At 45.9% G+C, this 27,678-nt stretch overlaps 1 protein-coding gene across 5 annotated transcripts in view; it reads left to right on the plus strand.

The window, feature by feature from the left end:
- The window catches only part of FLNB (filamin B), a 145,270-nt gene that overhangs the window by 32,001 nt on the left and 85,591 nt on the right, over positions 1-27,678 (plus strand). For all 5 annotated transcript variants that reach the window (XM_090022808.1, XM_090022805.1, XM_090022806.1 and 2 more), the window contains exon 2: positions 1,900-2,385. In XM_090022808.1, coding sequence (XP_089878934.1) covers positions 1,983-2,385 — 403 coding nt within the window. In that variant the 5' untranslated portion in view covers positions 1,900-1,982. The remainder of the gene's footprint in view (positions 1-1,899; positions 2,386-27,678) is intronic.

Raw genomic sequence — 27,678 nt, forward strand, 5'->3', positions numbered from 1 at the left:
ACTCAGCCTTAAGGCATGGCGATAGGGCACAGTGTATTGCTGTTCAGCCAAGCTCAGGTGCTAGATGCAGGGCAGCTACATTAAAACAGCACTTTTCCTAGGTCAACAGCTTCTCAGCAGAGCAAATTAGCCAAGGCGGTACCCTGTACTAACTTGGTGATAATACTTGTTGGTATCCAAGCTAGATTCTTTAGATTATACTAGCTCAGGTACCTGCATATAGCACTAGCATTGTGCCATGTAGCTATCCCCTTAGTTTCTAAAAGCTGTGCGGTACATTAACCACAAGGCCATTGGTTTTCTCAGCTTTTAATAGGCAATTAAAAGTTTATTGTATTTATGTTTTTTTGGGTTAGATTTGCCTCTGTCCAGTTTGAATGTTTAAATTAAAGTTCCAAGTTTGATTATTACAGCTGCTAAACTTTTACCTTAGTAGGCAGATTTCTGCCTCTAGTGCAGGCCAGGCCCTAGATTTCACTGATGAAGGCTGTAACAAGTCATTTGTAAGCAGACAGAGCACTGCCTTCCTTGGGGAAGAACATGAGGTATTTATGGACCACATTTATTAGAGTAGCCACAAAAGGCCCCAGCTGAGATTGAGAGATACATAAAACGTGTGTGTGCCCCTCCACCCCCATTTGAGTTATAAGTCCCATCATTTTAACAGCATGATTGCTTGGCAAAGGATTTCATAGAAAACATGCCCCTGCTTTAACTTTCAGGCATGCCTTGAGGATATGCCTAGATCCCATGCCCTGGTGCCCAGCCACTAGCACAACTGGATTGGTATGAAAGCCTGCTGTAGGCAGCCAGAGCTACTTACGGAGCTGACCCAGGTGTGGGACAGGAGCAGATTGAGCTGTTGAAAGGGTTTAGAGCCCTTCAACACCAGGGGTTTTATATTGAGGCAGCTGCCTGGGGGAACAGCTTGAATTGAGGTGAATCTCCAGGGTACGCAAGGTCTGGAGCCCTGATCCCACCAGATCTAAAGCCAGGGATGAGAAGGCAACACCCAGAGGATTTAAGGTGGCAACACCTGCAGGCCTCAAACCTATGGTGCCAGCCACCACAGGCAGATCTAGGATGTTGAAAAGGGGAGCACAGATGGTGAGGTGCATCATCCCATATGAAAACACCACTTCTTTTTCTCCAGTTAAAAAACAGACCAGAAGCTTTACTAGGATGCTAGGGGCCTAGGGCTGCATTATTCTGTTTAAGATCCAAGCAAAAACCAGTTTAAGTTGGTGCGAGTTCAAAACAACCTGCAGGGCTGGGAAACAGGAATATCCTTATAGCCAGAAGCTCAGAGGCAGTAGCGCTGCAAAACAAAGGCTTGCTTGCATTGAGCCTTTGAGAAGAGGGGTGTAAACCAAAGGCTCGCTTGACTAGTGGGACACGGAGACATTAAGAAGAGCGGTGTAAACCCCTGGGGCATGAAGAGCTTAGAGGTGACAGCTCCCCTCTGCCCTGCCCTGCCCAAGCAGGTCCCTCGGGCAGAGAGCAGCAAGCCTCCCTGCAACCCAGGGGCGTTCTGCTGTCGGCGAGTCACGTCTTCGAGCGCAGGGACTTTGGGGCCTCGGTGTTACTGGGGGGGAAGAAGAAAAAAAAAAAAAGCTTTGTGCAAAACTCAAAAAACTCCTCTCCTGCAAGACTTCCAGGTCAGGCCTGACGCCCCTGGGTGGTTTGGGACCGAGCTTCGGTCAGCGGGGCTCGTGCTGATGCCATGAGGGGCAGTGGCCCCGCGTTGAGGGGGGGAAACGTAGGGCAAAGACCAGGAGAAACCTCCCGAGCAGCAGCGAGGGCAGCACAACGCGGGGCCGGGGGCTGGCGGAGAGGGCGGGGGCGCGCGCGGCGCGGTGTGTCCGCGGCGCTCACGACCTTGTGCTGTCCGTCCCGCAGCGCACGCGGCAGGCGGCGGCAGAGCTCAGGTGAGCTGCAGAGCAGAGCCGGGCGGGAGCGGCGCTACATCAGGAGGCGGAGCCATGAGCGCGCAGGCGCGGGGCCAGGGTGCGGGCAGGCGGAGGGACGCGACCGGCAGCAGCGGCAGCAGCAGTCGGCGGCCGCCCGAGCCTCAGGCGCAGCCGGATCCCGCCATGCCGGTGACGGAGAAGGACCTGGCGGAGGACGCGCCGTGGAAGCGGATCCAGCAGAACACGTTCACGCGCTGGTGCAACGAGCACCTGCGCTGCGTCAACAAGCGCATCGGCAACCTGCAGCATGACCTGAGCGACGGGCTGCGCCTCATCGCGCTGCTCGAGGTGCTGAGCCAGAAGCGCATGTACCGCAAGTACCACGCGCGGCCCACCTTCCGCCAGATGCAGCTGGAGAACGTCTCCGTGGCCCTCGAGTTCCTGGAGCGCGAGAGCATCAAGCTCGTCTCCATCGGTGAGTCCCGACCCGGCCCCCGCTCCGCTCCCCTCCCCTCCCCTCCCCTCGCCTCCCCAGCAGGGTGCCTGGGGGCCGCCTCCCTGCCGCGGTCCGCCCCGGACGGCCCGCTGGACTCAGCAGGGTGGGAGGTACCGGGGAGGGTCTGCGTCCTCCGCAGAAAACTCCTGGTTTTAATCTGTCCCCCTTTGCTTTGGCTGGTGCTGGGATCTCGGTGCGGTGGGGGGAGCTAAGCGGTAGGGGTAGGAGGGACTTGGGTCCAGCCCCTGCTCTGGGCAGGGAGGACTGCTGGGGTCAGCTAACCCCAGCGAGGTGTGCACCCAGCGCAGAGGAGGTGGTTACTACTCCCAGCAGCGCTGCCCTTTGCTCTGTTGAATGTTGTGACTTTTTTTTGTACTTGGTGACTCTCTCTTCATCTGACTATTTCCAGAAAGGGGGTTGGGGGGTGGGGTTGGTATGGCCATTCAGTGTTGCTACTAGTTCCTGTGCTGCAGTTGCCTTGTGGGCTTGCTAAAATACTACACCACCAGGTGACAATGGGAAATATTTATAAATGTGTTGACTTGAGGAATGCTGTAAAGTTCAGTGTAACCTGAAGTCTTGGTCTCGGGCTGTAGGCTAATTCTGCTTAGACGGTGTTAACCCTGTCTGGGCTGACGGGTTAACACCAGGGCTGACAGGCTAACACTGCTGTCCTGCTTCTCGTACCTTTAGAGAGGCAAAAAGAAATGCAAAACTCTAAAACTTTAGAGAGGAGAGGATTTCTGTGGACAGAAATCCTCATTAATCCAGAACTCGCAGGTAAGCCTGCCCATATCCCATTGAGTAAAATTGGGCAACTGGATATTTGCCTAAAATTAGGCAAATGGCCATATCCCATGGAGTAAAATTAGGCAAGAAAAATTCCCCTTTTTTAGAGGCATTGTGGGAATTGGTGCAAATCAGAATTCCTCTGGTGTGAAAGTGACTTGGCTTCTGGCTAGAAGGATGTGCGAATTCTTCTTGTACTTCAGTGGTCTCTCTCAAGCTTGTCGAAGTCTATCCCAAACACAGGCCCTCTTAAAGGTCGAGAGAGGCCTGGGGCCACTTCCATTTTTTGAGGCTCCCAGTATATTAAAAAAATATTAATTCATAGCGCACTACAGGCGGTGTGGCCCCATAATGGGACACAAGTTTAAAGTTGTATGATGAACGTCGTCTTCTTTCAATCCTGTCACTGTATCTTTGTGTCTGTATGTATAACCTGGTTTGGAGATGACATCAAAAGTCTAAATTTGAGGCCCTCTGTGAATGATAGGCCCTGCCCAAACATGCAGCTGGTCCAAAAAAAGGCAGAAGAAATCCTGCTTTTCGCGTATTGCCTGGACCAGGGCTACAACATCACTTTTGGTACCGTAGCTAGCTAAAGTATATGTACAGCACTACATTGTGCAGTATAGACATAGTTCTAGCATTGTGTCATTCTTCTAATTCTACCCAGTAGCATTTGTTAACTGTTAACTCTTAACTACAGGAGTATTTATTGCTGCCTGGGGAAAGTGTCTGTGGAAATCTGAAAAGCCTTAACTTTTTAGTTGCTCTCAGTTCTAACTGGACAAGACACTTTACCACTCTTACTGATCAGTAAGGTCCTAAGTTACACATTTCTGTCTTTTGTAGGTTGTTTTTTTTTAAAGTGGAAACTCCACCAAAACATGGATCTTTCTCAAAGCCTTGGGAGCTTAGTGTAAGTGGAGGTGTCTGCCTTGTGACAACTGCCTTGAATACAGAGTTGAAGAGTAAAACGAAAGGGACCTAAAAACGTTGCTATTTACTTCAGTTAAGGCTCTCCTAAAACGAATGGCCAGGAAATGTTCTTTAAGAAATGTTGGTGAAACCTACTGGTCATGCTGCTCTAATCCTAGAGCTTAATTAAGGAGGAGATGCTTGGTAACTTTGGCTGGGATAAAAATCTATATGTTTCAGTCCTGGACCGCTACTACCTTAATTATGTTATAAGGTCAAACACAGGGGTCCGAGCTAAAGCGTGCCTTGCAGCTGTAGATTCAGCCAGCAACATTTAAAAAGTGTTATGGTATGAGTACTGAGGTGTGTTAACTAGGGGAAAATGTTAATGTGAGCTAAAATTCTAGTAAGGCCTGTGCTGTTTGTACCTAGAACTTTTCTGACTTGTGTTAGTTAACCTGCTTTAAATCTCTTCCCTCTTGAACATAAGGCCTCAGTGTCGGAGCAGTCTCAAGTTCATTATGCACTTGTAAAGTAATCAGACCAGAAATCTAAAGTCTGATACCATTACCAATGTCAACTGGAACCCATGAACTTGATTCACTTTTGGAGCTTAGTGACTGTCATCAGTTGAATTAGTATGGGATAGTTCTCTTTATCTTAAGAGGCTAAGGAAAATTAGAGGACTTGCAAAGCATAAGGCAAGCAGATGATTCCAAAGGTTCAGAACAAGAGTGATTCACAAGGTAGTAAATAGGATGAGATTAGTTGCATAGAAGTTAGCATATGTGCATCTGTGTCGGAGTAAACTAATACAGCTTTTGATATTCACTATGTTTGAATCGGTATATTATAAAGAGCCAATTTATGGTCTGATCGTTAAATAACTGCCAGTCTGTTTAGGGTGCTGCAACTTGTTCTGTTAATACCATAAGTAACGCTTCAGGCAAGTTTTGCCTGTTCCTGAAGAGCAACTTCTGGATGTGGAAAATGGCTTGGCCATAATGCAGGTCTGAAAAGCAGCAACTTGACGTGACTAAGGGGATTGCTCTGACAGAGCATTGCTATGTGTTCGTCCCTCCTTTCCCCCCCTCCTTCCCCCACCAAGAAAGTAACTTTTTACAATATTAAGCAAGGGTCAGTGTGTGTGTGTGTGGGGGGGGGGGGGGCATCTAAACTACCCAGTGACCTTGCATTAGCGAGTTCTGGATGAAGTATGGCCATATCTCCAATGAGTAAAATTAGGCATCTGGACCAAGAAGAAAAATCTGTTTTAGAGGCACTGTGAGAATCGGAATTCCTCTAGTGTGGAAATCGCTTGACTTCTGATTAGAAGAGCATGTGCTAATTCCCAGGAAGCTCGTCTTGCACTTTTAAGTAGTGTCTGGGTGCAGTTCTGCTGAGCTATTTGCTCCTTGGAGATGGGAAGCAGCCCATAAACCTACAAAATGTTTGACAAAATTAGAGACCGTTTCCAATCTAAATGGCTGAATAGTTGCTTTACAGAGAAATATTGGTCATGTGCTTAACTGGAAACATAAGTGACTAGCTTTTCAGTACCATAGTTCTCATGTGCTACAGGGATGCATTTCTCTTACCCAGGTGGCTGTGATCCAAGAATTCATTTTTCCCCCTGTCTCTTAACTGTGGGTAACTGCAAATATCAGTTGTTAGACATAATCAGTTCACTATACCTTGTAGTGACTCAGGATTAAACATGTTTTACTGTGAAGGCTGACTTGCGTAGCTGGCAACCTGTAAAATGAAGCAAGTTGCTACCCTTCTGTTCTACACGTAGTCTCTGACCTGACGAGGTGGCACAAAGCGTGAGTAGGCTAGCACTGATGTCTCAAGGGAAGCTCCTGGTACAAAAACTGCGGAATTGGTGCTAAATGCCTCTAATTCTGAAGGAAGTACAGTGTGCTGCAGCAACACAATCCAAACTATAAGAGCCTTACGTTGAGACCTAACTGCAGGATGCAGAGAGACCTTGAAGTCCTGAGGGCTGTCAAGCAGTTCTGCAGGTCACCGTTCAGTAGTATACATGTTGTAGCCGATGTAAAGATGCACACATGCAGTTCCTGAGAATGAATGACACTTGTGGAAGTGGCTTTAATGCCTTTTACCTGAGCTATATAGCAGACTCTGAAGTAGTGTGTTCATAGCGAAGATCTTGCTGTGCTCCTGGAACAATAGCCAAGCAGTAGCATAGAAATGTGCAGTGCGTTTTCAAGTGCTTTTGTGTGTTTAAATAAAATCTAAAACCAGGCTGGGGGCACAGGAGAAAAATCTTTGCTTGCCCTTTCAAGAAAAATGGTCAATCAGTAAGCTCTGCAAAACTTATTCAAACTGAGCTGCCCAAAAACACATGGTAGGTAACATGCCTGTCTTTACCCAGGTCCATTCAACTTGTTTGTTGGACTTGTTTAACGCCTTCCATAAAGTTAAAAGAAAAGCTTTCTACCTTCCGTCTAGTTGTATTTAGGCTGAAATGAACCCGTTACAGTGATAACTGCTGGTTCCAAACTGAAGTCTGTCTCTACCTTTTTAAGTCGATTTAACCTAAGGAAAATCTAGCAGGAGTGCTCCATCTTGGTTTGTAGGGCCCTGAAACTGAGGGATTTTGAGACCTGAATCAGGTCCCCATCATAGGTGGTCTCTGCTGGGAATGCTTCCTTTGACCTGTTTTTAGTTTTTGCTAGATTCTACAACTAGTGTGGTTCTCTATTGTTTCAGCAGTAGTTGTACCATACCAAAAGGTTCCAGTAGTTGTCTAGGGGCATCTGTAGATGGCATGGGGGTTTAAATTAAAGTGGTGGTTTTTTAAAAACACTGCTTTGATTTAGGGTGAAGTAAGCCCATGTGTTGTGTACATCCATGTCCTTACCTGCCTCTCCAGTGGCGAAGAGGGGAGAGCAAACTGCTGGTGGGTCAAGCAGTCCCTGAGCTGCAGGGTGGGGCTGGTGCTTCCCTCCACGGCAGCGGTGGCATGCCCCCCCAGTGGTCCTGGGGGGCATTGCAGCTGTGGAGGGAAGCGCTGGGCTCGTGTGCAGCTCATGCGGGCAGGCAGGCTCCAGGCAAGAAGGGGAAAAAAAAATCAGGCTCACTGCTTTTTTTCCCCCCCTTCATGGCTGCCTGCCTTCCTGGGCTGCTGCTGGGCTGCCTGCTGGGGCTGTCTGCATGGCGCCTGAGTCTCATGGACCCTGGCAATTTCCCTCCACAGCTGTAAAGTAGAAAACTAAAACTCCTCGGAGGTGTTTTTGTTTGCTCTGCCCCAAAGTCATGTAAGGTGCATTATGCTGCTGAATTTGCTACAGCGGCTGGAATTAACGTGCCATAAAGCACCGAATTTGCGAATTTGTGCAAACAGCAACACCATTAAGGCTGTGCAAAAGGGCATTTTAACCTGCTTTAATGTGTCATCTACAAATGCCCCATAGTGTCATCAGTGAAACCAACCTCTTAAATACCATGTGTAAAATGCTGTGGAAATAGGATTTTCTTCCTCCCGCCTTCCCCAGTGGTGGACAGGCATTGTGGATAATTCTGAACACTGCCTGGGTTGGCAACCCTTCTGCATTATTTCAGGAAAAACAGCAGGATACTTCTTAAAAGAAGTTTTACTCCTCAGTTGCTGGAACACTGTGTTATGGCACACTATTTTGTGGCACCAGTGTCCTAGTGTCTTTGTCAGGTGGGCTGATCATGCTTCAAAAGCATGAGCTCACCCTTCTGAAAGGGTAGATTTGAAGCTGAGGTAACTGCTGGTATGTCTCTGCCTTGAGTATTCGAGGGTGCAGTTGATGGTGCAGGCGATATGAAGATGGAAAATGCCCTTGTGCAGTGCCAACTGCTTTTAATCCTATGTGCTCAGGTGCCCTCTACAGAACATAGCATAGCTGCGTTCATCTCCAGGAAGAGGGAGATGAGGATTTCAGTTAAATGTAAGGCTGAGCTTGTAAGCCTAATAGTTGATTTGGAGGCTTCCTCTAACTGTTGGGAGCCATAATGTAGTCAAACAAAATGCTGGGGCAAAGTGTCTTGGTGTGGTGGAGGTGCATCTTCTAGGGTTGGGGCCGATGCTGATGTGGCTGCTAGAAGCCTTGACCAGATGCCAGTAGATGGTAGCTGACCATTTTAGGAGAGGTGGATTCTTCCGTAATTGGGCTCTAGCAATTCAGGTCTGGTTCAATTAACAGATTATATTAATAGGTTATGCTAGAGATGGCACAGACCAGTGATCATGGTTGCTGACCATACTAACTGTGGAGTACTGTTTAAGAAATTAGGTTTTGCTGAAGAACTCAAGTTTTGTCTTCACTAAAGTTTTAGTGAGTGTCATCAGTTGACCTGCTGCAGGGTAGCGGTCTTTGTTCTCCTGAGAGAGAAAGCAGTTCTTCTGATGTTCCTTTGTTTTCCCAGTGCAGAATCCCAGCTAGCAGAACATTGGGAAACAAATGGTTAACCTTCCTATAAGAAATACAAGGAGCATGTTTTGGAAGTGGGTATGCTACCCTACTCAAATTCTGTCTGTTGAAAGCACCCTTCTTCAGCAGCGAAGCCCAAACCACAGTGAACCTAGGCCATAGGCTAAACAATGCACTCTTTGAGTACTTCAGCTACTAGTGGCCATGCCTGTCCTATAAGATTCTGCAGCAGAGGTTTCCCACCTCTTTCTGGCATGCCTCGGCTCCTGACTTGAAGAGCCTGCTAATGTTGCATAGCCTCATATTTCTTTGAGCAGAAGAGATGACTGGACTAAAGGCAGTTTACTGTAAGAAAAAGTGCTGAGGCCACAACTTAACTTGCTTAGGTTGTCACAGCTATGTTGGACACCTAAACAGATTTTGAGTTTGAGAAGTGAGATATCTTGCAAGCTCTCTTCTTGGTTTCTTTTTTGTACTTGTCCAGTCTAATAATTCTCAGAACTAATTGCTTAAAAAACCAACACGAATAAATCTTGGGGCTCTCTACTTCTCTACTTCTCACCTTGGGTGCTATTAACACATCATAAGGCAGTCAAAATACACTTGCTTTCTGTCTGCTACTAACCTGTAATTTCCCTGAAGGCTGCTCGTAGGGAAAATATCCAATAAACCTTAAAAGCAAGTTACTACTCCTTAGGAAGGTGACGTGTAGTTCTTTTCCCCTCTAGAGTTACTCTTGAAAACCTGAAAATGGGTCTCCCTATGGCAGACTCAGGGTGTCTCCATTTTAGCGGAGCAGTTAGTCTATTGGAACTTCAGCAGCATTGACTGAAGTGCAAAAGGGGAAAAATGGCTCTGCAGGTAGTCTCTAGAAGAAGGGGATGAACTGACACTGGAGCAAGGGTGGGAACATCCAACTGGTAAGCTGGAGTGCGTAGTCAAAGTTTTCATTTGGACTACAACAAAAACAAAACTAGTTCCTTAATACTAAGTTTTTTAACTATTACTTTTGACTAGAATTGTCTTGGAATAAGCTCATGTAGAATTTCAAAATATGAAATGCAATGTGAGATTAACAGTAGTTATGATGACAAGCCTTTGAAAACAGGTGACTGTTCTGTAAACCTCCTCAAATAACAGGCAGTGAAATCTACCCACCCCACGCTCTAATGTTGCTTTTGGACTGGCTTCTTAGACTTCTTATGTGCTTGACTGAATCACAGGTACGGTAGTGCTCGTCTTGCCAGAAACTTGTGCACCTAGTGATAATCAAATGGTATGGCCAAGTCAACAGCTCAGTATGCAACCTGTTCTCAGTGGCTTGCAAGATTTGTCTACTTACTGCTGTTGGTTGGCAAAGTTTTTTCTTTTTAAAGATCCTTCTAGCTTCCAGGGAAGCTATAGCAGTATGCTACATGGGATTTCGTTCTGCTTTGGAAAGAACTCCACTATGCTAGGATACAGGGAAGGAGGAATTTTAATTCCAATAGTAGCACAAGAACTTTGTAACTACCTACCCCCACCAGTACATGAAGTAGAACCTAGCAATGAAGAGAAATAACATACCCATAACTAGTAATTTCTTATGGCTTTTTTTTTTTTTTTTTAACTTTTTTTGGGTTTTTTTTAAAGCTTTATTTCAGTGAAGCCCAATGAAATATCTTCTGGCACAACCACTAGCTTTAGTGACTGTCCACGTGAAGCATACACAATAAACATGTAAAGTCTTTCTGCCTCCTGTTTATCTTTGTAGATTACCTTGCTTTACCCATGCATTGACAATAGGCCTCTTAAACATAATATCAGTTTAAGATAGTCTTGCCAAGTTATCTTTGCACTTGAGCAACAGCAGAAACTAGATGCAAGCCTTGACAAAACAGCATTGGGCTCTGTTTCTAGAGGATAGAGCTAGTAGGAAAATGTCATGGGGGCAGTGATGGTTAAGCGTCAGTTCCTTGGATTGCTAGTAGTATAGCACAGATTTGAATAAATGAACTTCCAGACCCCTTTGGGGGATATGACATGCCAGGTAACTCTTCAGCTTTTCTTCCTGGTGATATGGCATCACATAGCCTAGTGATGGGATACAGAAGGGGAAAATAACATCCAAGCTAGAAACTGTCAACAGAGTTAGCCAAAATATGCATGGCCATAGGTAAAGATTGGGAAGGAGGCATCCCTGTAAACAAAAGCGCCTCCACCCCCCAGAAGGGTGTATGTGCTGAAATCTCGCAAAGAACAATTTTTCCAACTATTTAGTTGGTCTAATAAAAGGTATCACATACCCAAAGAACCTTGTCCACCCCCATCCCCCCCAATTAACCTCTGTTGACGCCAAATCCAATATCGTCCATTTCTCTGGCACTTTTGATGGCTCTTATGGAAGAAGCTGTATCCAGGCTCCAAGATAAGAGCAAGGGACCGCTTTTTGTTTTGCAGAACAGGAGGGAAGAGCTCCCTTGTAGTAGCTGCTTGTGATCCTGGGGGACTGGATTCCTTTCTTGGGTGTAGGACCCTCAGGTTGAGAGCTGTGGCAAAGCCTTAATTGCAGGCAAGTTTCAGACCTCCAATCTTAAATGGAGCAGTAATGCTTAAAATGTGAAAAAAGAATTGTTTCCCTTTTAAGCTTTGGTTCTGCATTTTCAGTTGGATTCAGTGGGCCAAGACAAAAACTGTTTCCTGGCCATGGTGTGGATTGCTAATGTCTATCACTTTGTTTTACCAAAGTACCTGGGGGTAGCGTAGTAGTTCTGCCTCTTTTGGGTTCAGAGGTTGAATTGCAGATACTCTTGTAGGCTTCCACTGACTTTGTCAAAACCAAACATACATTTTTAGAGGCCTTTGGTCCTGGCTTAGTATTTTGAGCTTAGATGTAGGAAGAGAACTTCCCACATAAAATATAAAGCTAGACCTGGTTATTCGTTAACCAGCCAGAATTTAGAGAGAACCTCTTCTGGCTTTTAAGAAGCTAGGCACATCAAATCTAATCTATTTTCTACCAACTTAAGTTTTTTTTGTTTGTTTGTTTTTGTTTTAAATGCTTGGCTGTGACTTTAAGGTCATAGTTTCATAGTTAGTAGGGTTGGAAGGGACCTGAGCAGATCATCAAGTCAAACCTGTGCCATGGCAGGAAAGAGTACTGGGGTCAAACGACCCCAGCAAGGTGATTGTCTAGCTTTGTCTTAAAGACCCCCAGGGTAGGAGCCAGCACCACTTGTCTTGGAAGTTGGTTCCAGTTCCTAGCCGTCCTGACAGAGAGGTAGTGCCTCCTGATGTCTAGTCTGAATCTACCCTCTGCCAGCTTGTAACCGTTATTTCTAGTCACTCCTGGTAGTGCTCGGGGGAACAGGGACTCCCCCAGTGCCTCCTGGTCCCCCTGACTAGTTTGTAACAGGCCACTAGATCCCCCCTCAGCCTTCTCTTGTGGAGGCCCTGCTGCCCCGATCATGCGGGTGGCCTCCTCTGGACCCTTTCCATGTTATCCGCATCCCTCTTGAAGTGCGGCACCCAGAACTGGACACAGTACTCCAGCTGGGGCCTGACCAGTGTCACATAGAGGGGGAGGATCACCTCCCTGGACCTGCTTGAGATGCATCTGTGGAGGCATGACAAGGTGTGGTTGGCCTTCCTGACTGCATCCCCACATTGCTGGCCCATGTTCATCTTGGCATCAGCGATGACTCCGAGATCCTTTTCTGCCTCTGCACTGATGAGAAGGGAGTTCTCCAGCCTGTAGGTATGGTGCTGGTTCTTCCTTCCCGGGTGTATCACCCTGCACTTGTCAGTGTTGAATCCCATCCTGTTCTTGTCCGCCCACCCCTGTAACCTGTCTAGGTCTGATTGTAGCTTATTCCTTCCTTCTAACGTGCTCACGTCTTGGTGTCATCAGCAAATTTGAACAGGGTGCTTTTTACCCCCTTGTCCAAGTTGCTGATGAAGATGTTGAACAGTGCGGGCCTGGGGGACCTGACTGCCCACATTCCTCCAGGTCGAAAATGACCTGTCCACCACCACCCTCTGGGTGCGGCCCTCCAGCCATTTGGTGACCCATTTGACTGTGTAGGTGTCGACACCACCACAGTCTCCCAGTTTCTTGATGAGAATGGGGTGAGAGACAGTGTCAAAGGCCTTCCCAAAGTCCAGAAAAACTACATCCACTGCTTCCCCTGCATCTAAGGATTTGGTGACTTGGTCGTAGAAGGCCACCAGGTTGGTCTGACAGGACCTGCCTCTAATGAACTCGTGTTGGTTGCCCCTAAGCATAATCTCCCCTGCTGGCCCCTTGTGGACATGCACAATGTTAATTCTCTCAAACAACTTACCCAGGATCAAGGTAAGACTAACTGGCTTACAGTTTCCTGGGTCCTCCTTCCTCCCCTTTTTGAAGATGGGAACCACACTGGCCCTCTTCCAGTCCTGTGGCACCATACCAGAGCACCACAAGTGCTTGTAAAGCCATGCCAGGGGTCCCGCAATGACCTCAGCTAATTCCCTCAGCACTCTGGGGTGGAGATCGTCTGGACCAGCTGATTTAAATACATCTGGTCCTTCCAGAAGTTCCTCGACTAGATCCTCACGGACCCTTGGCCTATGCCTTTACTGTAGTTCATATAAGTAGCTGACTGACTGGCAGGTAGCTTAATGGGTATCCAGACATTAATGCTAGTGAGATGTCTTGTCATTACTCCTGAACAACACTTCCAGCCTCTTCCCTTGGTGAACTCCTAGCTTAGGAGATGCGCTGCATTCTACAGAGTAGGGAAAATGGTTCCTATGATCCATGTAGTCGGGCGTGTGTGTGTGCTAGAAACTGTTGGAACTTGGAACATGAGTACCTGGAAGACCAACGCTGTTTTAACTGAGTCGGATGTGTGGAGTAGTAGTTATGACCAGTGCTAATTGACAATAGTGCGCACACACACACAACAGACTCTTCTAATTTAATCTTGTCTATGAACACTCACACACTATACCAGTAGTTAAACCTTAGCTTAGATGGTAATGCAAAAGTACTGCAGTTCAGGAAATGTATGGGGAGGTGGCAGACCTAAAACAGGTGATGATGTGAAGGTTGACACCACGTTGCTCCGGAGTCTATTGACTTGTTTTTGGAGCAAAATACTGAGGTTTGAAATATCTGTTAAGATGGGACTTAGCAAGGTTTCCATGGGTCTCTAGACGATAAGCTAAGATGCACTCGCCGCTTGAACTGTTGTAACCATATGTGCAAGTGGCTCTTTGGCTATGTAATCCAGTTACTAAGCAAATGTTCCTCAGTCTCCAAAAAGTTCTAAAGGAAAAAATTGGATAACTGGTTTAGTCTGAATTTTACAGAAGGGTCCAAAAGATCATAATGAGAGGGAACAGATGTCAGTATAGGATATCTGTGTTCAAAGACAGCCAGTGAGTAGAAACAGGATCAGCTGACATTCAGGGCTTGAAGAACAACCCTTGCTTTCCCTAAGTGGATTACAAAGCTAATACTAGATGTGTGCTGTGGTAGCCTGTGGGGTCGGGCTGGCAGACCTTTACAACAGTCATTCCCAAAGTGATTCTGTGAGGCTGCCGTCTGCCAGGCCCTGCAACTCTGCCGTGTTTTCAGTTTAGTTTGATTTGGCAAATTCCTGGTGGCCCTTCACATGGGAAAGCAGGACTGAGGAACGACAGTCTTGGCCCCAGAAGTTTGGGAAACGTTCTTTTTAAGGAGCTTCTGTGAAACTGTTGAGATCCTTCAATGAGATGGTGGCAGTCTGTAGTAGTAGGTTGGCTCTCGGTGAACTGGAGTGGTGTGTAAAGTAAAAATCCTGTACTAAGGAGCCAGCCTTCCTTCTTGCCTGATCACTTCTCTTTGGAAAGGGAGTACTAGGGGAGCAAACCTAGCTGTCCTCAGCACCGGGCTTCTGGGGTCCTTGCCTTGCTCAACCTAGAGCAGCTCCGATGTCTTTATGCTGATTGTAGGTGTTGCATTGTGGGCGCAATACAATCTTTCTTCAGGAGCAGAGGGAGTAGAAGGGCCAGAGTGAACTCTTCCAGCCATAGAGAAGAGTTAGCAATCTTGGTTTCTGACAAAGGGCTGCTATGCTGTGGTAAAGTAGGTGAGAAGAAATAACCACAACCGGTGATTTACCACTTCCTGTTGCATCCGCCCTCAGTGGCTGAGTCGTCCAAGAATCCACTGATAATGGCGTTCTAGGACGCGCCTGCTATAAGCAAATAGAAGCGATTGGGTTACGCCTGTAAGAAAAGCGGCTACAAAACGTAGCTGAGCATACAAAACGTAGCTGAACATAACGTCAAACAGTTGTGTTTTGTGGCACGCTACAGAGAACTGCATGTGCAAGGGTGGGACATGGTAGTAAACAGCCGTAAGGCCATCTGCAACTTCAGTTCTGATTTTACAGTTCAATAAACCAAGCTGTGCTGTTAAACATGGGTGGGGTGGAAACGCTTTCAACACTTGCCTGGCTTCTGGGCTTTTGTGTCATTGCTGTAGAGCAAAGCAGTATGTGGTAGGAATGAAGCCACCCTCTTTGAAATGTGACAGGTTAACACCCACTCTATATGTAGACAGCAGTTAAAATAACTGCCCCTGTGATCAGCCAGATCAGATTGGATCTAACTGCTTATGTCAGTCACTTCTAAGATTACTCTTTTCACTGTAGTTTACTGTAGCTAGGCGGGGTAAGGACTGAGATTAGCAACTTGGAGGCTTTTATTTTAAGGATAAATTTACTGGCAGCATGTTCTTAGACAGAGACATACCACAGTTGGGTTCAGGGGATTAAGTTTGCTACTTGTTCTGCAGCAATCATAGGCAAACAGCTTTTGCATTAAACAGCAGTTCTGCAATTGTCTGTTGTCTTGCACATTACTCTTGTGGCAAGGAAACATAACCCCTTTTCTTTGATCTCTTCAACCCATTTTTCCTCTTAGCAGTTGCCATTCCTTTCCTTATTCTTTGTATTTAAATTTACTTCTTCCTACTGAAAGCTCATGCCTCTCTGAGTTAGGGCAGCCTAGCACCTCATGGACTGTCTTTGGCAAAGCTTGTTTTATTTAGGTAGTGTTCAAATGGCAGAGAGCCCTAACTTAAGCTAACAGTACCTAGAGGAAATGAAATGGGACTCCTCGTGTTTTGTTTTATAAGACTTAAATTAATCCCCGTCATTGAGGCATCTGGAAGTGCAAAGCACCAACATGCCATTCTTCATCCTCTAGTAAAATATTAGTGAAGGAAGCTTACGATTGATCTGTTTTGTGCTAACATACTCTCAGGCAGTGTTTCCCACATTTTGTAAAAATTCACATAGGCAGTGGCTGGCCAGACAAATGGACCTCCGAAGCTAGCTTGGCCTTGCCATTCCCAGCGTGAGTCAGGGATTGTAAAAGCACCGTGGTGTGCAGTTCAACAGTAGGTTGTGTCTAGACTGCATTGGGAAAGGCAGTTGCTATGAAATGGTTGTTGCTATGAAAATGAGCAAGCACCTCACCCACTTGTCCCCATTCTGTGCTGCATGCCAGAAACATCATGCATCTGCTGCTGCAGCACCTGAAGGTGCACACCAAATGATCTCTGCAAGGTAGTTGGTGTGAGAAGAGCCTGTCTTCATGCTGGTGCTAGGGAGCACCATTTGAGATGAGGGAGATTTGCCTGTAGTTCTGTTCTGGGCTCTTTAACGTGCTTCTTGAGCTAACATTTCCACCAAAATCACAGAGAACAATCATTCGTGGCATTTAGATGCTGACAAGCCTGTCAGATGACATCCCTGTTCAAACTTTGTGTTTGGGGGGGCTTAGGAGAGGAGGCAGGGATCTGGCTATGTTATAGCCAGATAGCTTTTGTTATAGACTGCTATAACAATCTATAGATTGATTGCAGAAAGACTCGGACTAGTGTCGGAGTGCTTCAGTCTCATGCTGCTTGTGGTCAGCAGTGTAGCTAAAAATAAACCGGTTTTCAGAAGGTGCTATTGCTGCTATCTAAACACATTTTACTCTGTGTAGGAACCTGATGCCTAAAGTTATTTAAGGTATTGCTATTCTGGGAGTGTTGCACAAACTGATAGTTGGGGATGTGGTAAATGAAGACCTAGTAGATGAAGACCTTGGTTCACAATAGTGGTTAATAGGCTGGCAAAAGCTAGGGGTACTATGAGAGCGTACCATCTGGTGGGGGGAGAAGTGGTCATAACGCCAGAACCACATTATTGCTGTTAGAGCCAAGTGCAAATGTAGCCTGGTGACAGAATATTTTGATGGCTTGTTCCCATCAATATACATTGTGCACCTTGGTCAGAGTAAGCTGCATCTGTATTAACTGAATGAATGCCTGTAAAGATACATGGTATATGGCTAATGTGAAACCTGGCTTTGCTTGAGCAAAGGAATAAAAAATGATAAGTTTTGAACTAGAATCAGTTTCTTCATGGATCAAAATGAAGAGCAACTGCATGGTTCCGAGTGTGGCTTATAAATCAAGTTGCTCCTGTGTAGAAACCTTTCCTTGTTCAAAACATATTTGAAGCTGTAGGCAGCAGTAATAACAGTTTCTGATGGTATGGGGAAGCACTGTGGAAGGGCTCCAAAACTTAAAAAGCAAGCTCTTGTAAGAAGAGATTAGTCATGTTAATGGCATGAAGGGTGAGTCCTTGTGGGCTTCAGGAGTGAGATAACTGGGGAAAATGCAGTATTATCTCTAGAAATCGGTGACAGTCAAAAGGAAAGACTTCAACATTCCTGACCTTCCAAAGCATATCTTGGGAGATCCTCATGAATGGTTTTACTATTGAAAAAGTAGAAAGCTAATTAGTGATGCATGCCTTGTCTGAGTTTCAAAGCTTATCAAATGGAGGAATTGCAGCTAGTTGGGCTTTAGAGTCATTCAACGTAACAAACATTAGCTAAACCATCGCAGCTTGGTGGGCTAAAGCAAACTAAGGAGTAAGGGACAGCTCAACTCTTATGGTTTTCAGATGCTTCAGTTTGAGACCTGGAATATTTTGCACTTTGCTTAAACCTTTTCCTTTTTAAAGCTTAAGTCCTCTCTTAGGTCATACAAATGTGGGCATGGTCCACAACTGATTCGGTGCCTGCTGGGGAAACTGACTCTCAGTGCCTTTTTGTAGCCAGGCCTCCCTGCTCTGGGTAGGAGAAAGCACTGACTTAAACTCTCACTCTGTTCATTACCAATCTATTCTAAAGCTTGGAAGACACAGCCCTGACCTTGGTGCTGTCATAGTTACGTGATTGGTGGTTGGTAAGTGAGCATTACTAAGCAAGCTAATGACTTGCAGACATCTGCAGCTGCACAGATGGGAGCACGTGTGCATATGTAAAGGCCTAGTGATGAAGAGAATTAACTCTGTCGCCACCAGATCTGCCTTTATTGACTCTGAAAGGGTATTCTGGTACCACTAGTGCTGTGGCTGCTGAGGAGAAGATAAATTGACATTAGGATGAGATTTGGGTTAAAGATGCCTGTGCTGTACTAAAAAGTATAGTGGCATAGAAGTTGTTTTATTCAATTGAAGTGTTCATCTTTACAGTGATGGGAATAAAATGACAGGCTCTTAAAAGGAGGGATTCTATCCTTAACGGTGGGCAGGGGGCAGGTCTCTTCTGGAAGGGAGAGTTTGGGAGAACTAGTCTTACCTTTTTGAGGGAGAGGTTCAAACCTATCAAAGGGGACTCCATAGACATAGACAGTGGAGTCTGGCACGTGCTGCTGCTGCTAGCTTGCTTTTTGGTCTTAAACTGTGGTGCAAATGATTAGTATGTGCCAGTAACTTGTAGCTTTGAATTTGCCCTCTACACAAAGGCAAATCCAGTAGGCACTATAGATAGACGAGTTGATTTCTATCATAACTTGTCCTTGGTATTCATGTTGTGACAGAAGCAACTAGACCAGGGATATGCAAAAATACAACCTGTGTGCCAGATCTGGCCCACCAACTTACTGTATCTAGCCCGCGGGCAGGCAGCCTTGAACTCATAGAATTAGCCCACGGGCAGCCAGCAGCTTTGGGTCTGGCTGCCGCATGGTGCTGGACAGGCAGGGCTGTCTCCGCTGCACTGGGTGGGCAAGTGGGACTGTCCCTGCTCAGCACTGCTGTGGTGGCATCAGCTGTGGACCTGGGCAGATGCCCCGATCCCTACCCTGCCTGGAACCTGCCATGGCTTATGGATGCCCATCCAGGGCTGCTTCCGCTGCACTGGATGGGTGCTGGTGTAAGCTGTGGACATGGCTGGCAGGTTCTGGGTGGGGTGGGGATTGGGACATGCTGCAGCTCTAGGTGGGGTGGGAGCACCCTGATCCCCACCTGGAACCTGCTGGCCACGATGTATGACTGTCAGACTTCTCAGTGCTTATTAAACAACATTGATGCTACCTCCTTCAAGCAGACTTGGACTAGGACATGGAGAACAGACACCAGTTGAAAATGGCCTGCAAAAATTAAGTTTTGGATCTACTTGTCATACATACATACTTGACAGACCAGTCATCTAACTGGCAGCCTTGTAGACTGACCCCCTGTCCAAACCTGCAGGTTGGATTTTCCACATTTCCAGCTTTTTTATGCAGAATAATCTTCCCCTCTGGCAATACTTGTGCAATATCGGTTCATGATAACTCGCTTGCCATGGATTTTTTTTATCCCTTCTGTGGGATGCAGCAATTGGAACTTGGCTTGATTTGCTAGTGCTGTGGAAATGGGGAGCAGTTGAAAGAGGCTGGCAGGTGGATCTGCCATGTGAGCCTGAAGTAAGAAGATCCAGTTGTGTCCTCTCTGCATTTGCAGTCATCATTGAACTTCCCAAGTCTGTATGTTCTTGTATACTAACATAACTCTGCTTACAGCTGTAGCAGTACAAAGGTCAGTATAGCATGCTACATGAGTGAAGCAATTACAAATATTGTGTGCAGTATAACCACGTGCTTAACATTTGAAATGGGAGGAATAAGCTGTATTCCAGTATAGAAATGGTGCACAACTGAGCCTGAAGTACTTGGACTATTTAAAAAGGCTTTACTTGCACAGGGGCAGAAGGATAAGGAGAGAAACTTCTTGGTGCAGAGGAAGTCTACATATCTGACTTGTAATTAACCAGTTTATTGCCTAAATACAGGCTTTAACAAACTGCAGTGCACTTTTATGATTTTTCTACTTATGCAATATAAAAGCTTCCAAACATAAGACTGGACAATGAAAGTTTTTAAACTGAAACATGCATCCAAGGTTTAAGTGGAACAGTCTGGCCTGCAAGCTAAAGGAGACTTGCATTGCATGTTGGTGAGGCGTCCAGTTAGCTGAAGTCTTTTATATGCAACCAATGGCTGCCAAACTCATGGAAATACCTAATCCCTGGGGCAAGTAGCTTGCCTTGTTAACTTGGGTGCGGGGGAGAAGTCTGTTAAGTACCTTGCAACCACATAATGGTATAGTTACAGGCTTCTACTATGGATGTCCAAAAGATAGTCCAGCCTGTGCTGGCTATAGGTAGTCTTGTTTTATCCTTGTAGGTTTCTGGACAAAAAGAAATTATGCTGGAATATGTGTATTAACTTTTCAACAGACTCTCGTATTGCTCTCTAGAACATTTTTCATGCTAACTGCTGGACTGGTAGCTGAACTGTGTTTGGTTGTCTACCAGATACCTGCACATGTAAAAACCTAAACTCTGCTTTGAGATCCAATATAAGGATACAGACTTTCTCAGTGTGTGGGCTACATGGGTGTCAGACCACCTCTGTGCTCATCACACAGTTACCGATTGTCTCTAACCTAGCTAGCTCTCTGTGGACTATTTGACAGTCTATCTAATCTGCAAACTTCTGTGAAGCAGATGAATATTTTTCAGGTAGTGAATCTACCATGAAGTAGATTGCACATGCTCTCCAAGCGTGTGAATTACTTCTGCAGCAGGCGTTCCTGTGTGAGATGCTTACTTCTTAAGGTAACAGAGTTCACGGGAGCCTAGCTTCTAAAAAGTGTTCAAATAGGAAATCCTTGTGCTAAATAAAACATTCTGGTAGCTTCCAAACTGAACTCATCTGTGTAGGTACCATAGGTGCTGAGTATGTGGGGGCCCGAGGGTCCTGGCCCCCCTTGGAAAGAGGCAGTCCCAAAATGGGTGCATCAAGTCCTGGTCCTGGGCTGCATGGCTCTGGGACAGCATTTGTCTCGGATTCCTGGTATCATACAGGGATCCAGGCTTTGCATCCCCACGGAAGAACATGGGAAATAAAAGGTTTCCCACCGCAGGCTGGCAGGGAACTGGATGCAGGGGGAGGGGTGTATGTGTATGTGCACATGACCAGGAATACAGCCCTAGGCAGCAGTGGAGAGCTGCTTCCCCAGCTACCTGTAGGTAAGTCTGTGGTGGTGGTGGTGGTGGTGGTGGTGGGGCGGCCGGGGGGAGGGCAGATTGAGGTCCCCATAGTGAGGGAGAGAATTGGGCAAGGACTGGGCCTGGGGACACTGTCCCGCTAGAGTGGTGCATGGGGCCTGGGGCTAGGGTAGAGAGTGGGACAGAGCCACTAATTTGTCCAAGGAGTGGAGAGCCAGGGCAGTTCCCTGCTGCTGCATACCTTCCCAGGGAGGGAACTGATTGGGGGACACGCATGTGTCTTCCAATCCTGTGTGTAGGGCAGGGGCGGATGTGGGCTTTCTGCTGTGGCCTTGGGGTGAGGACAGCAGGGTGGGGAGCCCTGAGCAGGCATCCCACACTTGCCCTTGCCCCCCCATGGGCTCTGCTCAGCTCTGCTCCTTTGTTTTCAAAGTCTTTCCTATATGAACAAATTAAGTAATCCAACAGAGGTGCCCTGTAGACCACTTGCTCTGCATTTTGATATTGCCTGAATCAGTAGCAGAAGTAACCGAACTATAGCAAAGCTTTTTTCAAAGTAAAGAGTGACTGGCTGCAGCTGGAATCCAGCATGATGGGTATCTCTAAATTACTGGCTGTAGTGGACTGCAGCCATATCTGTTAGTAAATACTTTCTCCCTCTTCAAAAAGGAGGAAGGGAACAGGGTAAGTACTGAATATTTTAGATGACCTTTAATACTTTTAATCTCCAATTCTGTCTGCTTGAGAAGAGAGCTAAACTTTGTAAAGGTGGATTAAGTTGAAATGGTCACTGTTAAGAGGCTCTTCTGTCCTTGCCCTAACTTCTGAAGTTGGCCTTTCTAAGTAGCATCCTCTTAGGCACACTTCAGTGTCCTGCAGAGCTTTTGAACTTGCCTGTACTTCTCTCAAGAAAATAGGAAAAGTCTCCCAACCGATGTAAAATATAACTTCATTAAATGGTACAAGCTCCACTCCCTGCACTCCAGAAAATGAACTCAGAGTAGCTGAGTGGAAACAACACTGACAAACTATCTTGACGCAGCTGTAATTGTCTAGAAAACTGACAAGCCTCAGGGATTTTCTTTTCTTTTTGAAGGGCTTGTTGACACTCTGATGGAAACTGTTAAGCTTAGTGGATAATGGATCAGAAGCTCTTCCCTCTGGCTATGGAGACTCCTTAAAGCAATACGACTATCTCTAGTTTGAATACCAGAGAGTTGTATTCTATAGCCATTCATCTGCACTGTAGGAGCATTAAACAGCTGTGGCTAATATGTGTTAAAGCTATATTAATCCCATATGGCTCTCATTGAGGTGCTTTGAGACCACCCATGCAGAATGCGCTTCATGCAGATTCATCGCTGCTATCCTTGTTTGGGAAGCTGTTCTCAAAGGGGGATTGTCTGACAGTGACCACCAAGATGTGCTGTTTGGGCTGTAAGCCAACATTTTGCTATTTACATTAGCAACTTCTAGCTGAAATTACACAAACCCAGCACTGTCCTTGCAGACTGTTTAAATGTAAAGGTCTTAAATATTCACTTTGTAATGGAGGATGCCAATGTTTAACTTCATGAATAGGTGGCAGTACAGCTGTCTCCACATTCTGGGATATAATGTAAAATGAGAACCTGAGACTTTGGGGAGACTTCTTCCTCCTAATAACTAGCCTCAGGACACTTGCCTTCTAGGTTTGGACTTCCTTGTCCTTTTGGAAGTAGTGGTCTTGATCCCTGAGGCTCACTGGGGCGGGCAGTTACAAAGGAACTGAATTTATGCAGGGACAAAACTCAGGATGTTCAAATAGTCGCTGCAAAAATGCACAGCAGAACGCTTTTTTGGGGACCTCTTAAAAATCCCTCCTCCATCCTTCTTGTCCTGTCTCTTCTCTCTGTTCTTTGTAGACTTGTGGGCTTACTTTGCCAAATGTATAAATGGTTTGACTTGGATGCAAGTAGGATTCATGTAACAGGCTTCCAGCTAGCCTGCTCTTGCAGTGCAGTGTAATGGTCTTTAATTTCCTTGCTTGAAGAAGAGTTCTGTCAGGAAAAGTGCCTTGCTTTGGGTAAGCTTATGATCTTTTTCTGATATGGAGTTCAGTGAACAGTGGTGACTAGCCTCTAAGGGCACCTACATGTCTGCATTGAGGCTGCTCCACATTGTAATGGCTCCATTTAATCGAGTCTGCTGGAGCGTGGTAATTACTGTGCTCCAGCAGACTCCAGTGTCACATGTATTGGCATCCCGATGCTGAAAAATGGTGGCAGGAGCACTTTAACTACAGCTTGAATGAGCCTTACTGAAAGCACACTCCCGCACCCCATTATTCAGCACCAGGGATGCTGATGCATGTGATGTTCTGGGCGCTCTAATTAGAGCCACTCTTAGAGCGGTTCTAATTTTAAAGTGCCTCCCTGCACCCCCAACCTCCCAGAGCGTGTGTATAAATACCCTAAGCTCCTAATGCAGCACTGATTTCAAGGTCACTTGCAGCATCTTTCAAGGATTTTGGAGCACGACCTTATAGGACCACAAACCAGTAATTCTTTTATTGCCAGTAGACTGTTAAGCATTACTGGCTTCCAGCTGCTAGTGGAGTACAAGCCATGGGGCTTGTTTTGCTATGACCAAATAAGCATATCTGGAAACCGAATTCTTATCTTTATAGAGTAGATATTGAGATGCAGCTGGCATTGGGCAACTTGCTTTCCTTTTCTCCCTGCCCAGGGGAATGATAGTATCAGGGCAACAGACTGTTGTCAGCAGTAATACTGGCATTGGCAGATTGCAAACAACCTTGGGGTAGCTGTGTGGCAAGGCTTTTACTAAACAACTGACAGCTTGTTAACTTGATTCCAAAAGACACCTCCTGGAGAACTTGTTGCCATGAAATGAGATGATCAGTCTGCCAGTCATGCAATACAAGCATGTTTAAAATAAATGCAAATAATGTGAAGTGGAAAAATTGCACAGCCCTTAAAATGAAAGGGGGAGGGGCACAAACTTTTCCCATGTCTTTCTCAAAAGGCTTAGACTGCAAGATGCAGGTACAGCTGTGGTAACTAGCTCAGTAAATTCCCTGATTTTAATAAGCTGATGAATGCTAAATTTAATGTTGAGCCCTCACCTTGTTTTCCACCACTGTAGTATGTAGCAAAGCCTGGCTGAACTGTTCAGGGCTGTATGAATGGGGATTTCCTTCTACCAATCCTGTGTTTTAGTGCAGGGACTCTGGATGGTTCCAAATGGAAAATCTGAATCAAAGTGTACATTGTAGCCAAGGATTTCCCCAAACAGTAATCACTCCTGATTATTTCCAACGTGTTGGTTTTGGCTTCAAAAATTCTATCCACTGTGGCTTTAATACTTGGCATATGCTGCACAGAAGACATTACTGAGCCATATCTGAATAGGCTTGTTTATCTTCGCAGTCTTCTACTCACTGCCACTTAAAAACTATCTTGACCTACACCCTGTGTGAGTAAACATGCTCTTTGAGAAATATAGGGGTCATCCTGGTGTCTCCAAACCTTTTTTATATTGCTTGTACAGTTTGACTTTAAACTTAGACATCATGTACTGTGGCACAAAGTGCTGAGAGGAAACGACTAACCATCAGTGAGTTACCCTTCGCTTTCAAGTGGGAAAACAAGAAAATGGGGAATGGCAAACTTACTCTGTACTCTACTTTTCCCCAAGGCAGTTGTGAAATTACTTGTTTCCTGTACTGACTCAATGTACTTGGTAGCACTTCCCTCGGGCTGGTCCCTAAGGATGGATTCCCTTCCTAGGCTACTCATCTGAGTCCTATGCTCTGTTACCTGCCTGTATTCTTAGGCTCTTGTTTTGGTCCCAATATACTTGACTTCTGGCCCTAGGAGGAGAGAGAATCCCTGCAATAAGGCCAGTTTAAAAATGGCTGAATTGGGGGATCAACTACTATCTCTAGCTTGCGTTTCTCTACTAGGCCGTCCTGTAGTGCTGAAACTTCAGGCCAGGTTCTTGCCAATGACCTTCTAAATCAATGGCACATGGCAGGGACTAGATGGGCTTTCTTTAAAAGCAAGCAGAAAGTTAAATATCCATGAAATTGGAAGTAGACTAAGAAAGTTTGCCTAAAAGTGCTTTATAGGACTTGAGGCTGTTGCATAGTGTCCTGATGGCCTTGGAATCAGCAAGGAGCTTTTTGTGGATGATGGAAAAAGCGAGATCAGCAGACATACAGTGCCTGGAGCAGATAGTTTAGAGCTGTGCCTGGACCATAAGCTTACTATCTCAGGCAGTGCAGCTGTGAGGGGGTTTCTTCCTGCCTAAGAAGTAGTCGACCACTGTAAAGGGGCAGCTAGGAGTGGGTTAACTTTAAGACTACCTAGGCACAGAGCTAGTTGGCTAGTTCTGTCCTGCTTCTAGTTTGGGAGGCAGCTTATTCAGAGATGTACAAGGTGTTGGGACATCATTGCTGAGGACAGCAAGCTGTCACGCAGATCTAGTCTGCTGAAGTGAAGTCTAGTCAAGCACTAACATGTTGGAATCTGTAAGTCGGAGGGAGTTAAGGAAATGGACTTTGACCTCAGATGTCAAAGGGTACTTTAAATCTTAAACCTGCATCTATTCCCTTCTTAAACAAAGCTATCGAGAGCTCACCTACTCAACCTGGAGAAGTCAGCGGGGCACTGCTGACGTTTTTGGCTGCCTCTGCTGCAGCACAGACGTACCCAGACAAACTGCTAGTTCACCCCTGCACATGCCTGAGGCCTGGTTATTCATAGAAGAGTTAAGCAGTGCTGCAGCAGAGTGTTTAACTAGGATCCCAGCTATCAGGCTTGGGCAGTCGATCTGAAAGTCTCTGACTGCTGTAGTTCTACAGTTTCTAGTACCCCAAGCTTCATTGAAACATGTGACTGCAGTGTACCCCCAAGCCCTTGTGCTCTAATTGGGGAACCCTTTCTTCTAACCTTGCATTAGTGAGGAGCAGTTGCAATGCTAGTAGCTCAGTATTTGGTATTGTCTGTTTGCTTCTCTAGGGGCCTTTTTTTTTTTACACATGTACTGCATTGGGAACAGGTGCATCGGTGGCACAGAGCATGTCAGTGCTGAGAAAATGGTGGTGGTGTGCTCTGACCTAAAGTACATTGAACACGTTTTAGTTCAAAGTGCACCACCTCCATTTTCTCAGCGCTTACATGCTGATGGCACACGGCGTGTGAGGTTGCCAGCACGTGTCAGTCTGTGTGCTCTGGATTTCTAGTGCATTGCAGCAGACTCCCCGCATGTGTGTAAGTGCCCTAGTGCTCCAGCCCCTTCAGGTTAAACAAGACACCTTGTAACTGAAGTAGAAGCACCATTTCACAAAAGACGTAGAGTCCTTTCTACAGTAAACCATAAAGGAGGTAGGAGTCGAATGCGTCCCTTCCAGGATGCTCTTCTTGCTGCAGTCTAGGCACAGCTTCGCAATAATAAGTGCTTTAACTCTACAATAAAGCAATTAAAGATATCTCAGACAGGCATTCAGTGGTATGGAGCAGCACTACAGATGTAGCAGCAATAGATTTCAGGAAAGCTACCTGTGTACTGCCTTATTAGAGACGAGCAAAACTGCCTAAGGAACCTCCCTAGAATATAAACAAGCCTTACACTGCCTTGTGGCCATAGTGTCTAAAGCAGCATTTCAGTCTGGCCTGTCCCATATAGAGAGCAAGCTGTGATCTCATTAGCCACTTCTGGGGGCTCTAGTACAGGAGCAAGAGGTGACCTCACTAAGGAGGAATGTGCTTTGTTAAGTATAAGAGGGGCCTGTGCTCATGGGGCCTATTGTCAGAGCAGTGCTTGTCAATGATGTCATTTCTGCAGGGCGTGTTGCAGCAGGCCTCAAGGATGCAGGAAGGGGGTTTGAGAGCTAGTTTCTCAATCGGTAATAAATGGGAGCAGAGTTCCACAGGTGGGGTGTGGAGGAATTTATTGGAACAGGAAGTATTACTGTGCCTCCTGTTTCATACCACAACTGCCAGACTAACAGCCAGAGGTTTACAATACAAAATGTGGTGGTGGCTAACTTAGTAGTGTTGGCAGACTGCCTTGGAGAACTGGCAAGGGACAAGCTAGCTGCTAACAAAGCAGCACTTATGAAAGCTTGCTGGTATATAAAGATTGAACGTTCAGACTGTCCCTTTTAAAAGGGATCACAGATGCACACAGAAAATACTGTACTTGTGACTTAACTCAGTTGGCAGCTGGATACTTTGCCTTCCTGGTAGTACAGCTGCAAGAGGATCCATCTGGCAGTGAACAAATTATTCTTAAATGGTGAACAAGAACGGTTGCCCGCGTTCAGCTTTTTATACAACGTTGCCACTTCCTGGGCATGTTGGTGAAAATGGATTAATGATACCCAGGCAGTATTTAAAACTGCTTAAACTCTCTGAAAGAGAGACTTGACACAAAGCTACTTTTGGAAACAAAGCAGGCCAGGGAGCCCAAAGCATGATCTTCTTGTGATTAACTTGTCTGTCTTTACCGCAGAATTGCTAAGCTCAGACATTCATCCTGCCTTGCCCTCTTCTCAGATGAAGGCAGGGCTTTGTGTCAAAGATGACTCCCTCAGATACTTGTGATGTAGAGTATCAACAGTTTTTGCCTTTGTTGTCTCAGATGCCAGAACTTGGCCACATTATGCATGTTTTAGCATATGGCTTCTCTAACTGATAAAACGGTACCAAAGAACTCAGTACTGTGTCTATCTACAAATCTTTTTTTGGAGAAGTCCTATTTCCTTACTAGTGTGGATAGCCTTTCC

This window comes from Crocodylus siamensis, chromosome 11, assembly GCF_052110815.1.
Source record: "Crocodylus siamensis isolate JL-2025a chromosome 11, ASM5211081v1, whole genome shotgun sequence".
NCBI lineage: Eukaryota > Metazoa > Chordata > Crocodylia > Crocodylidae > Crocodylus > Crocodylus siamensis.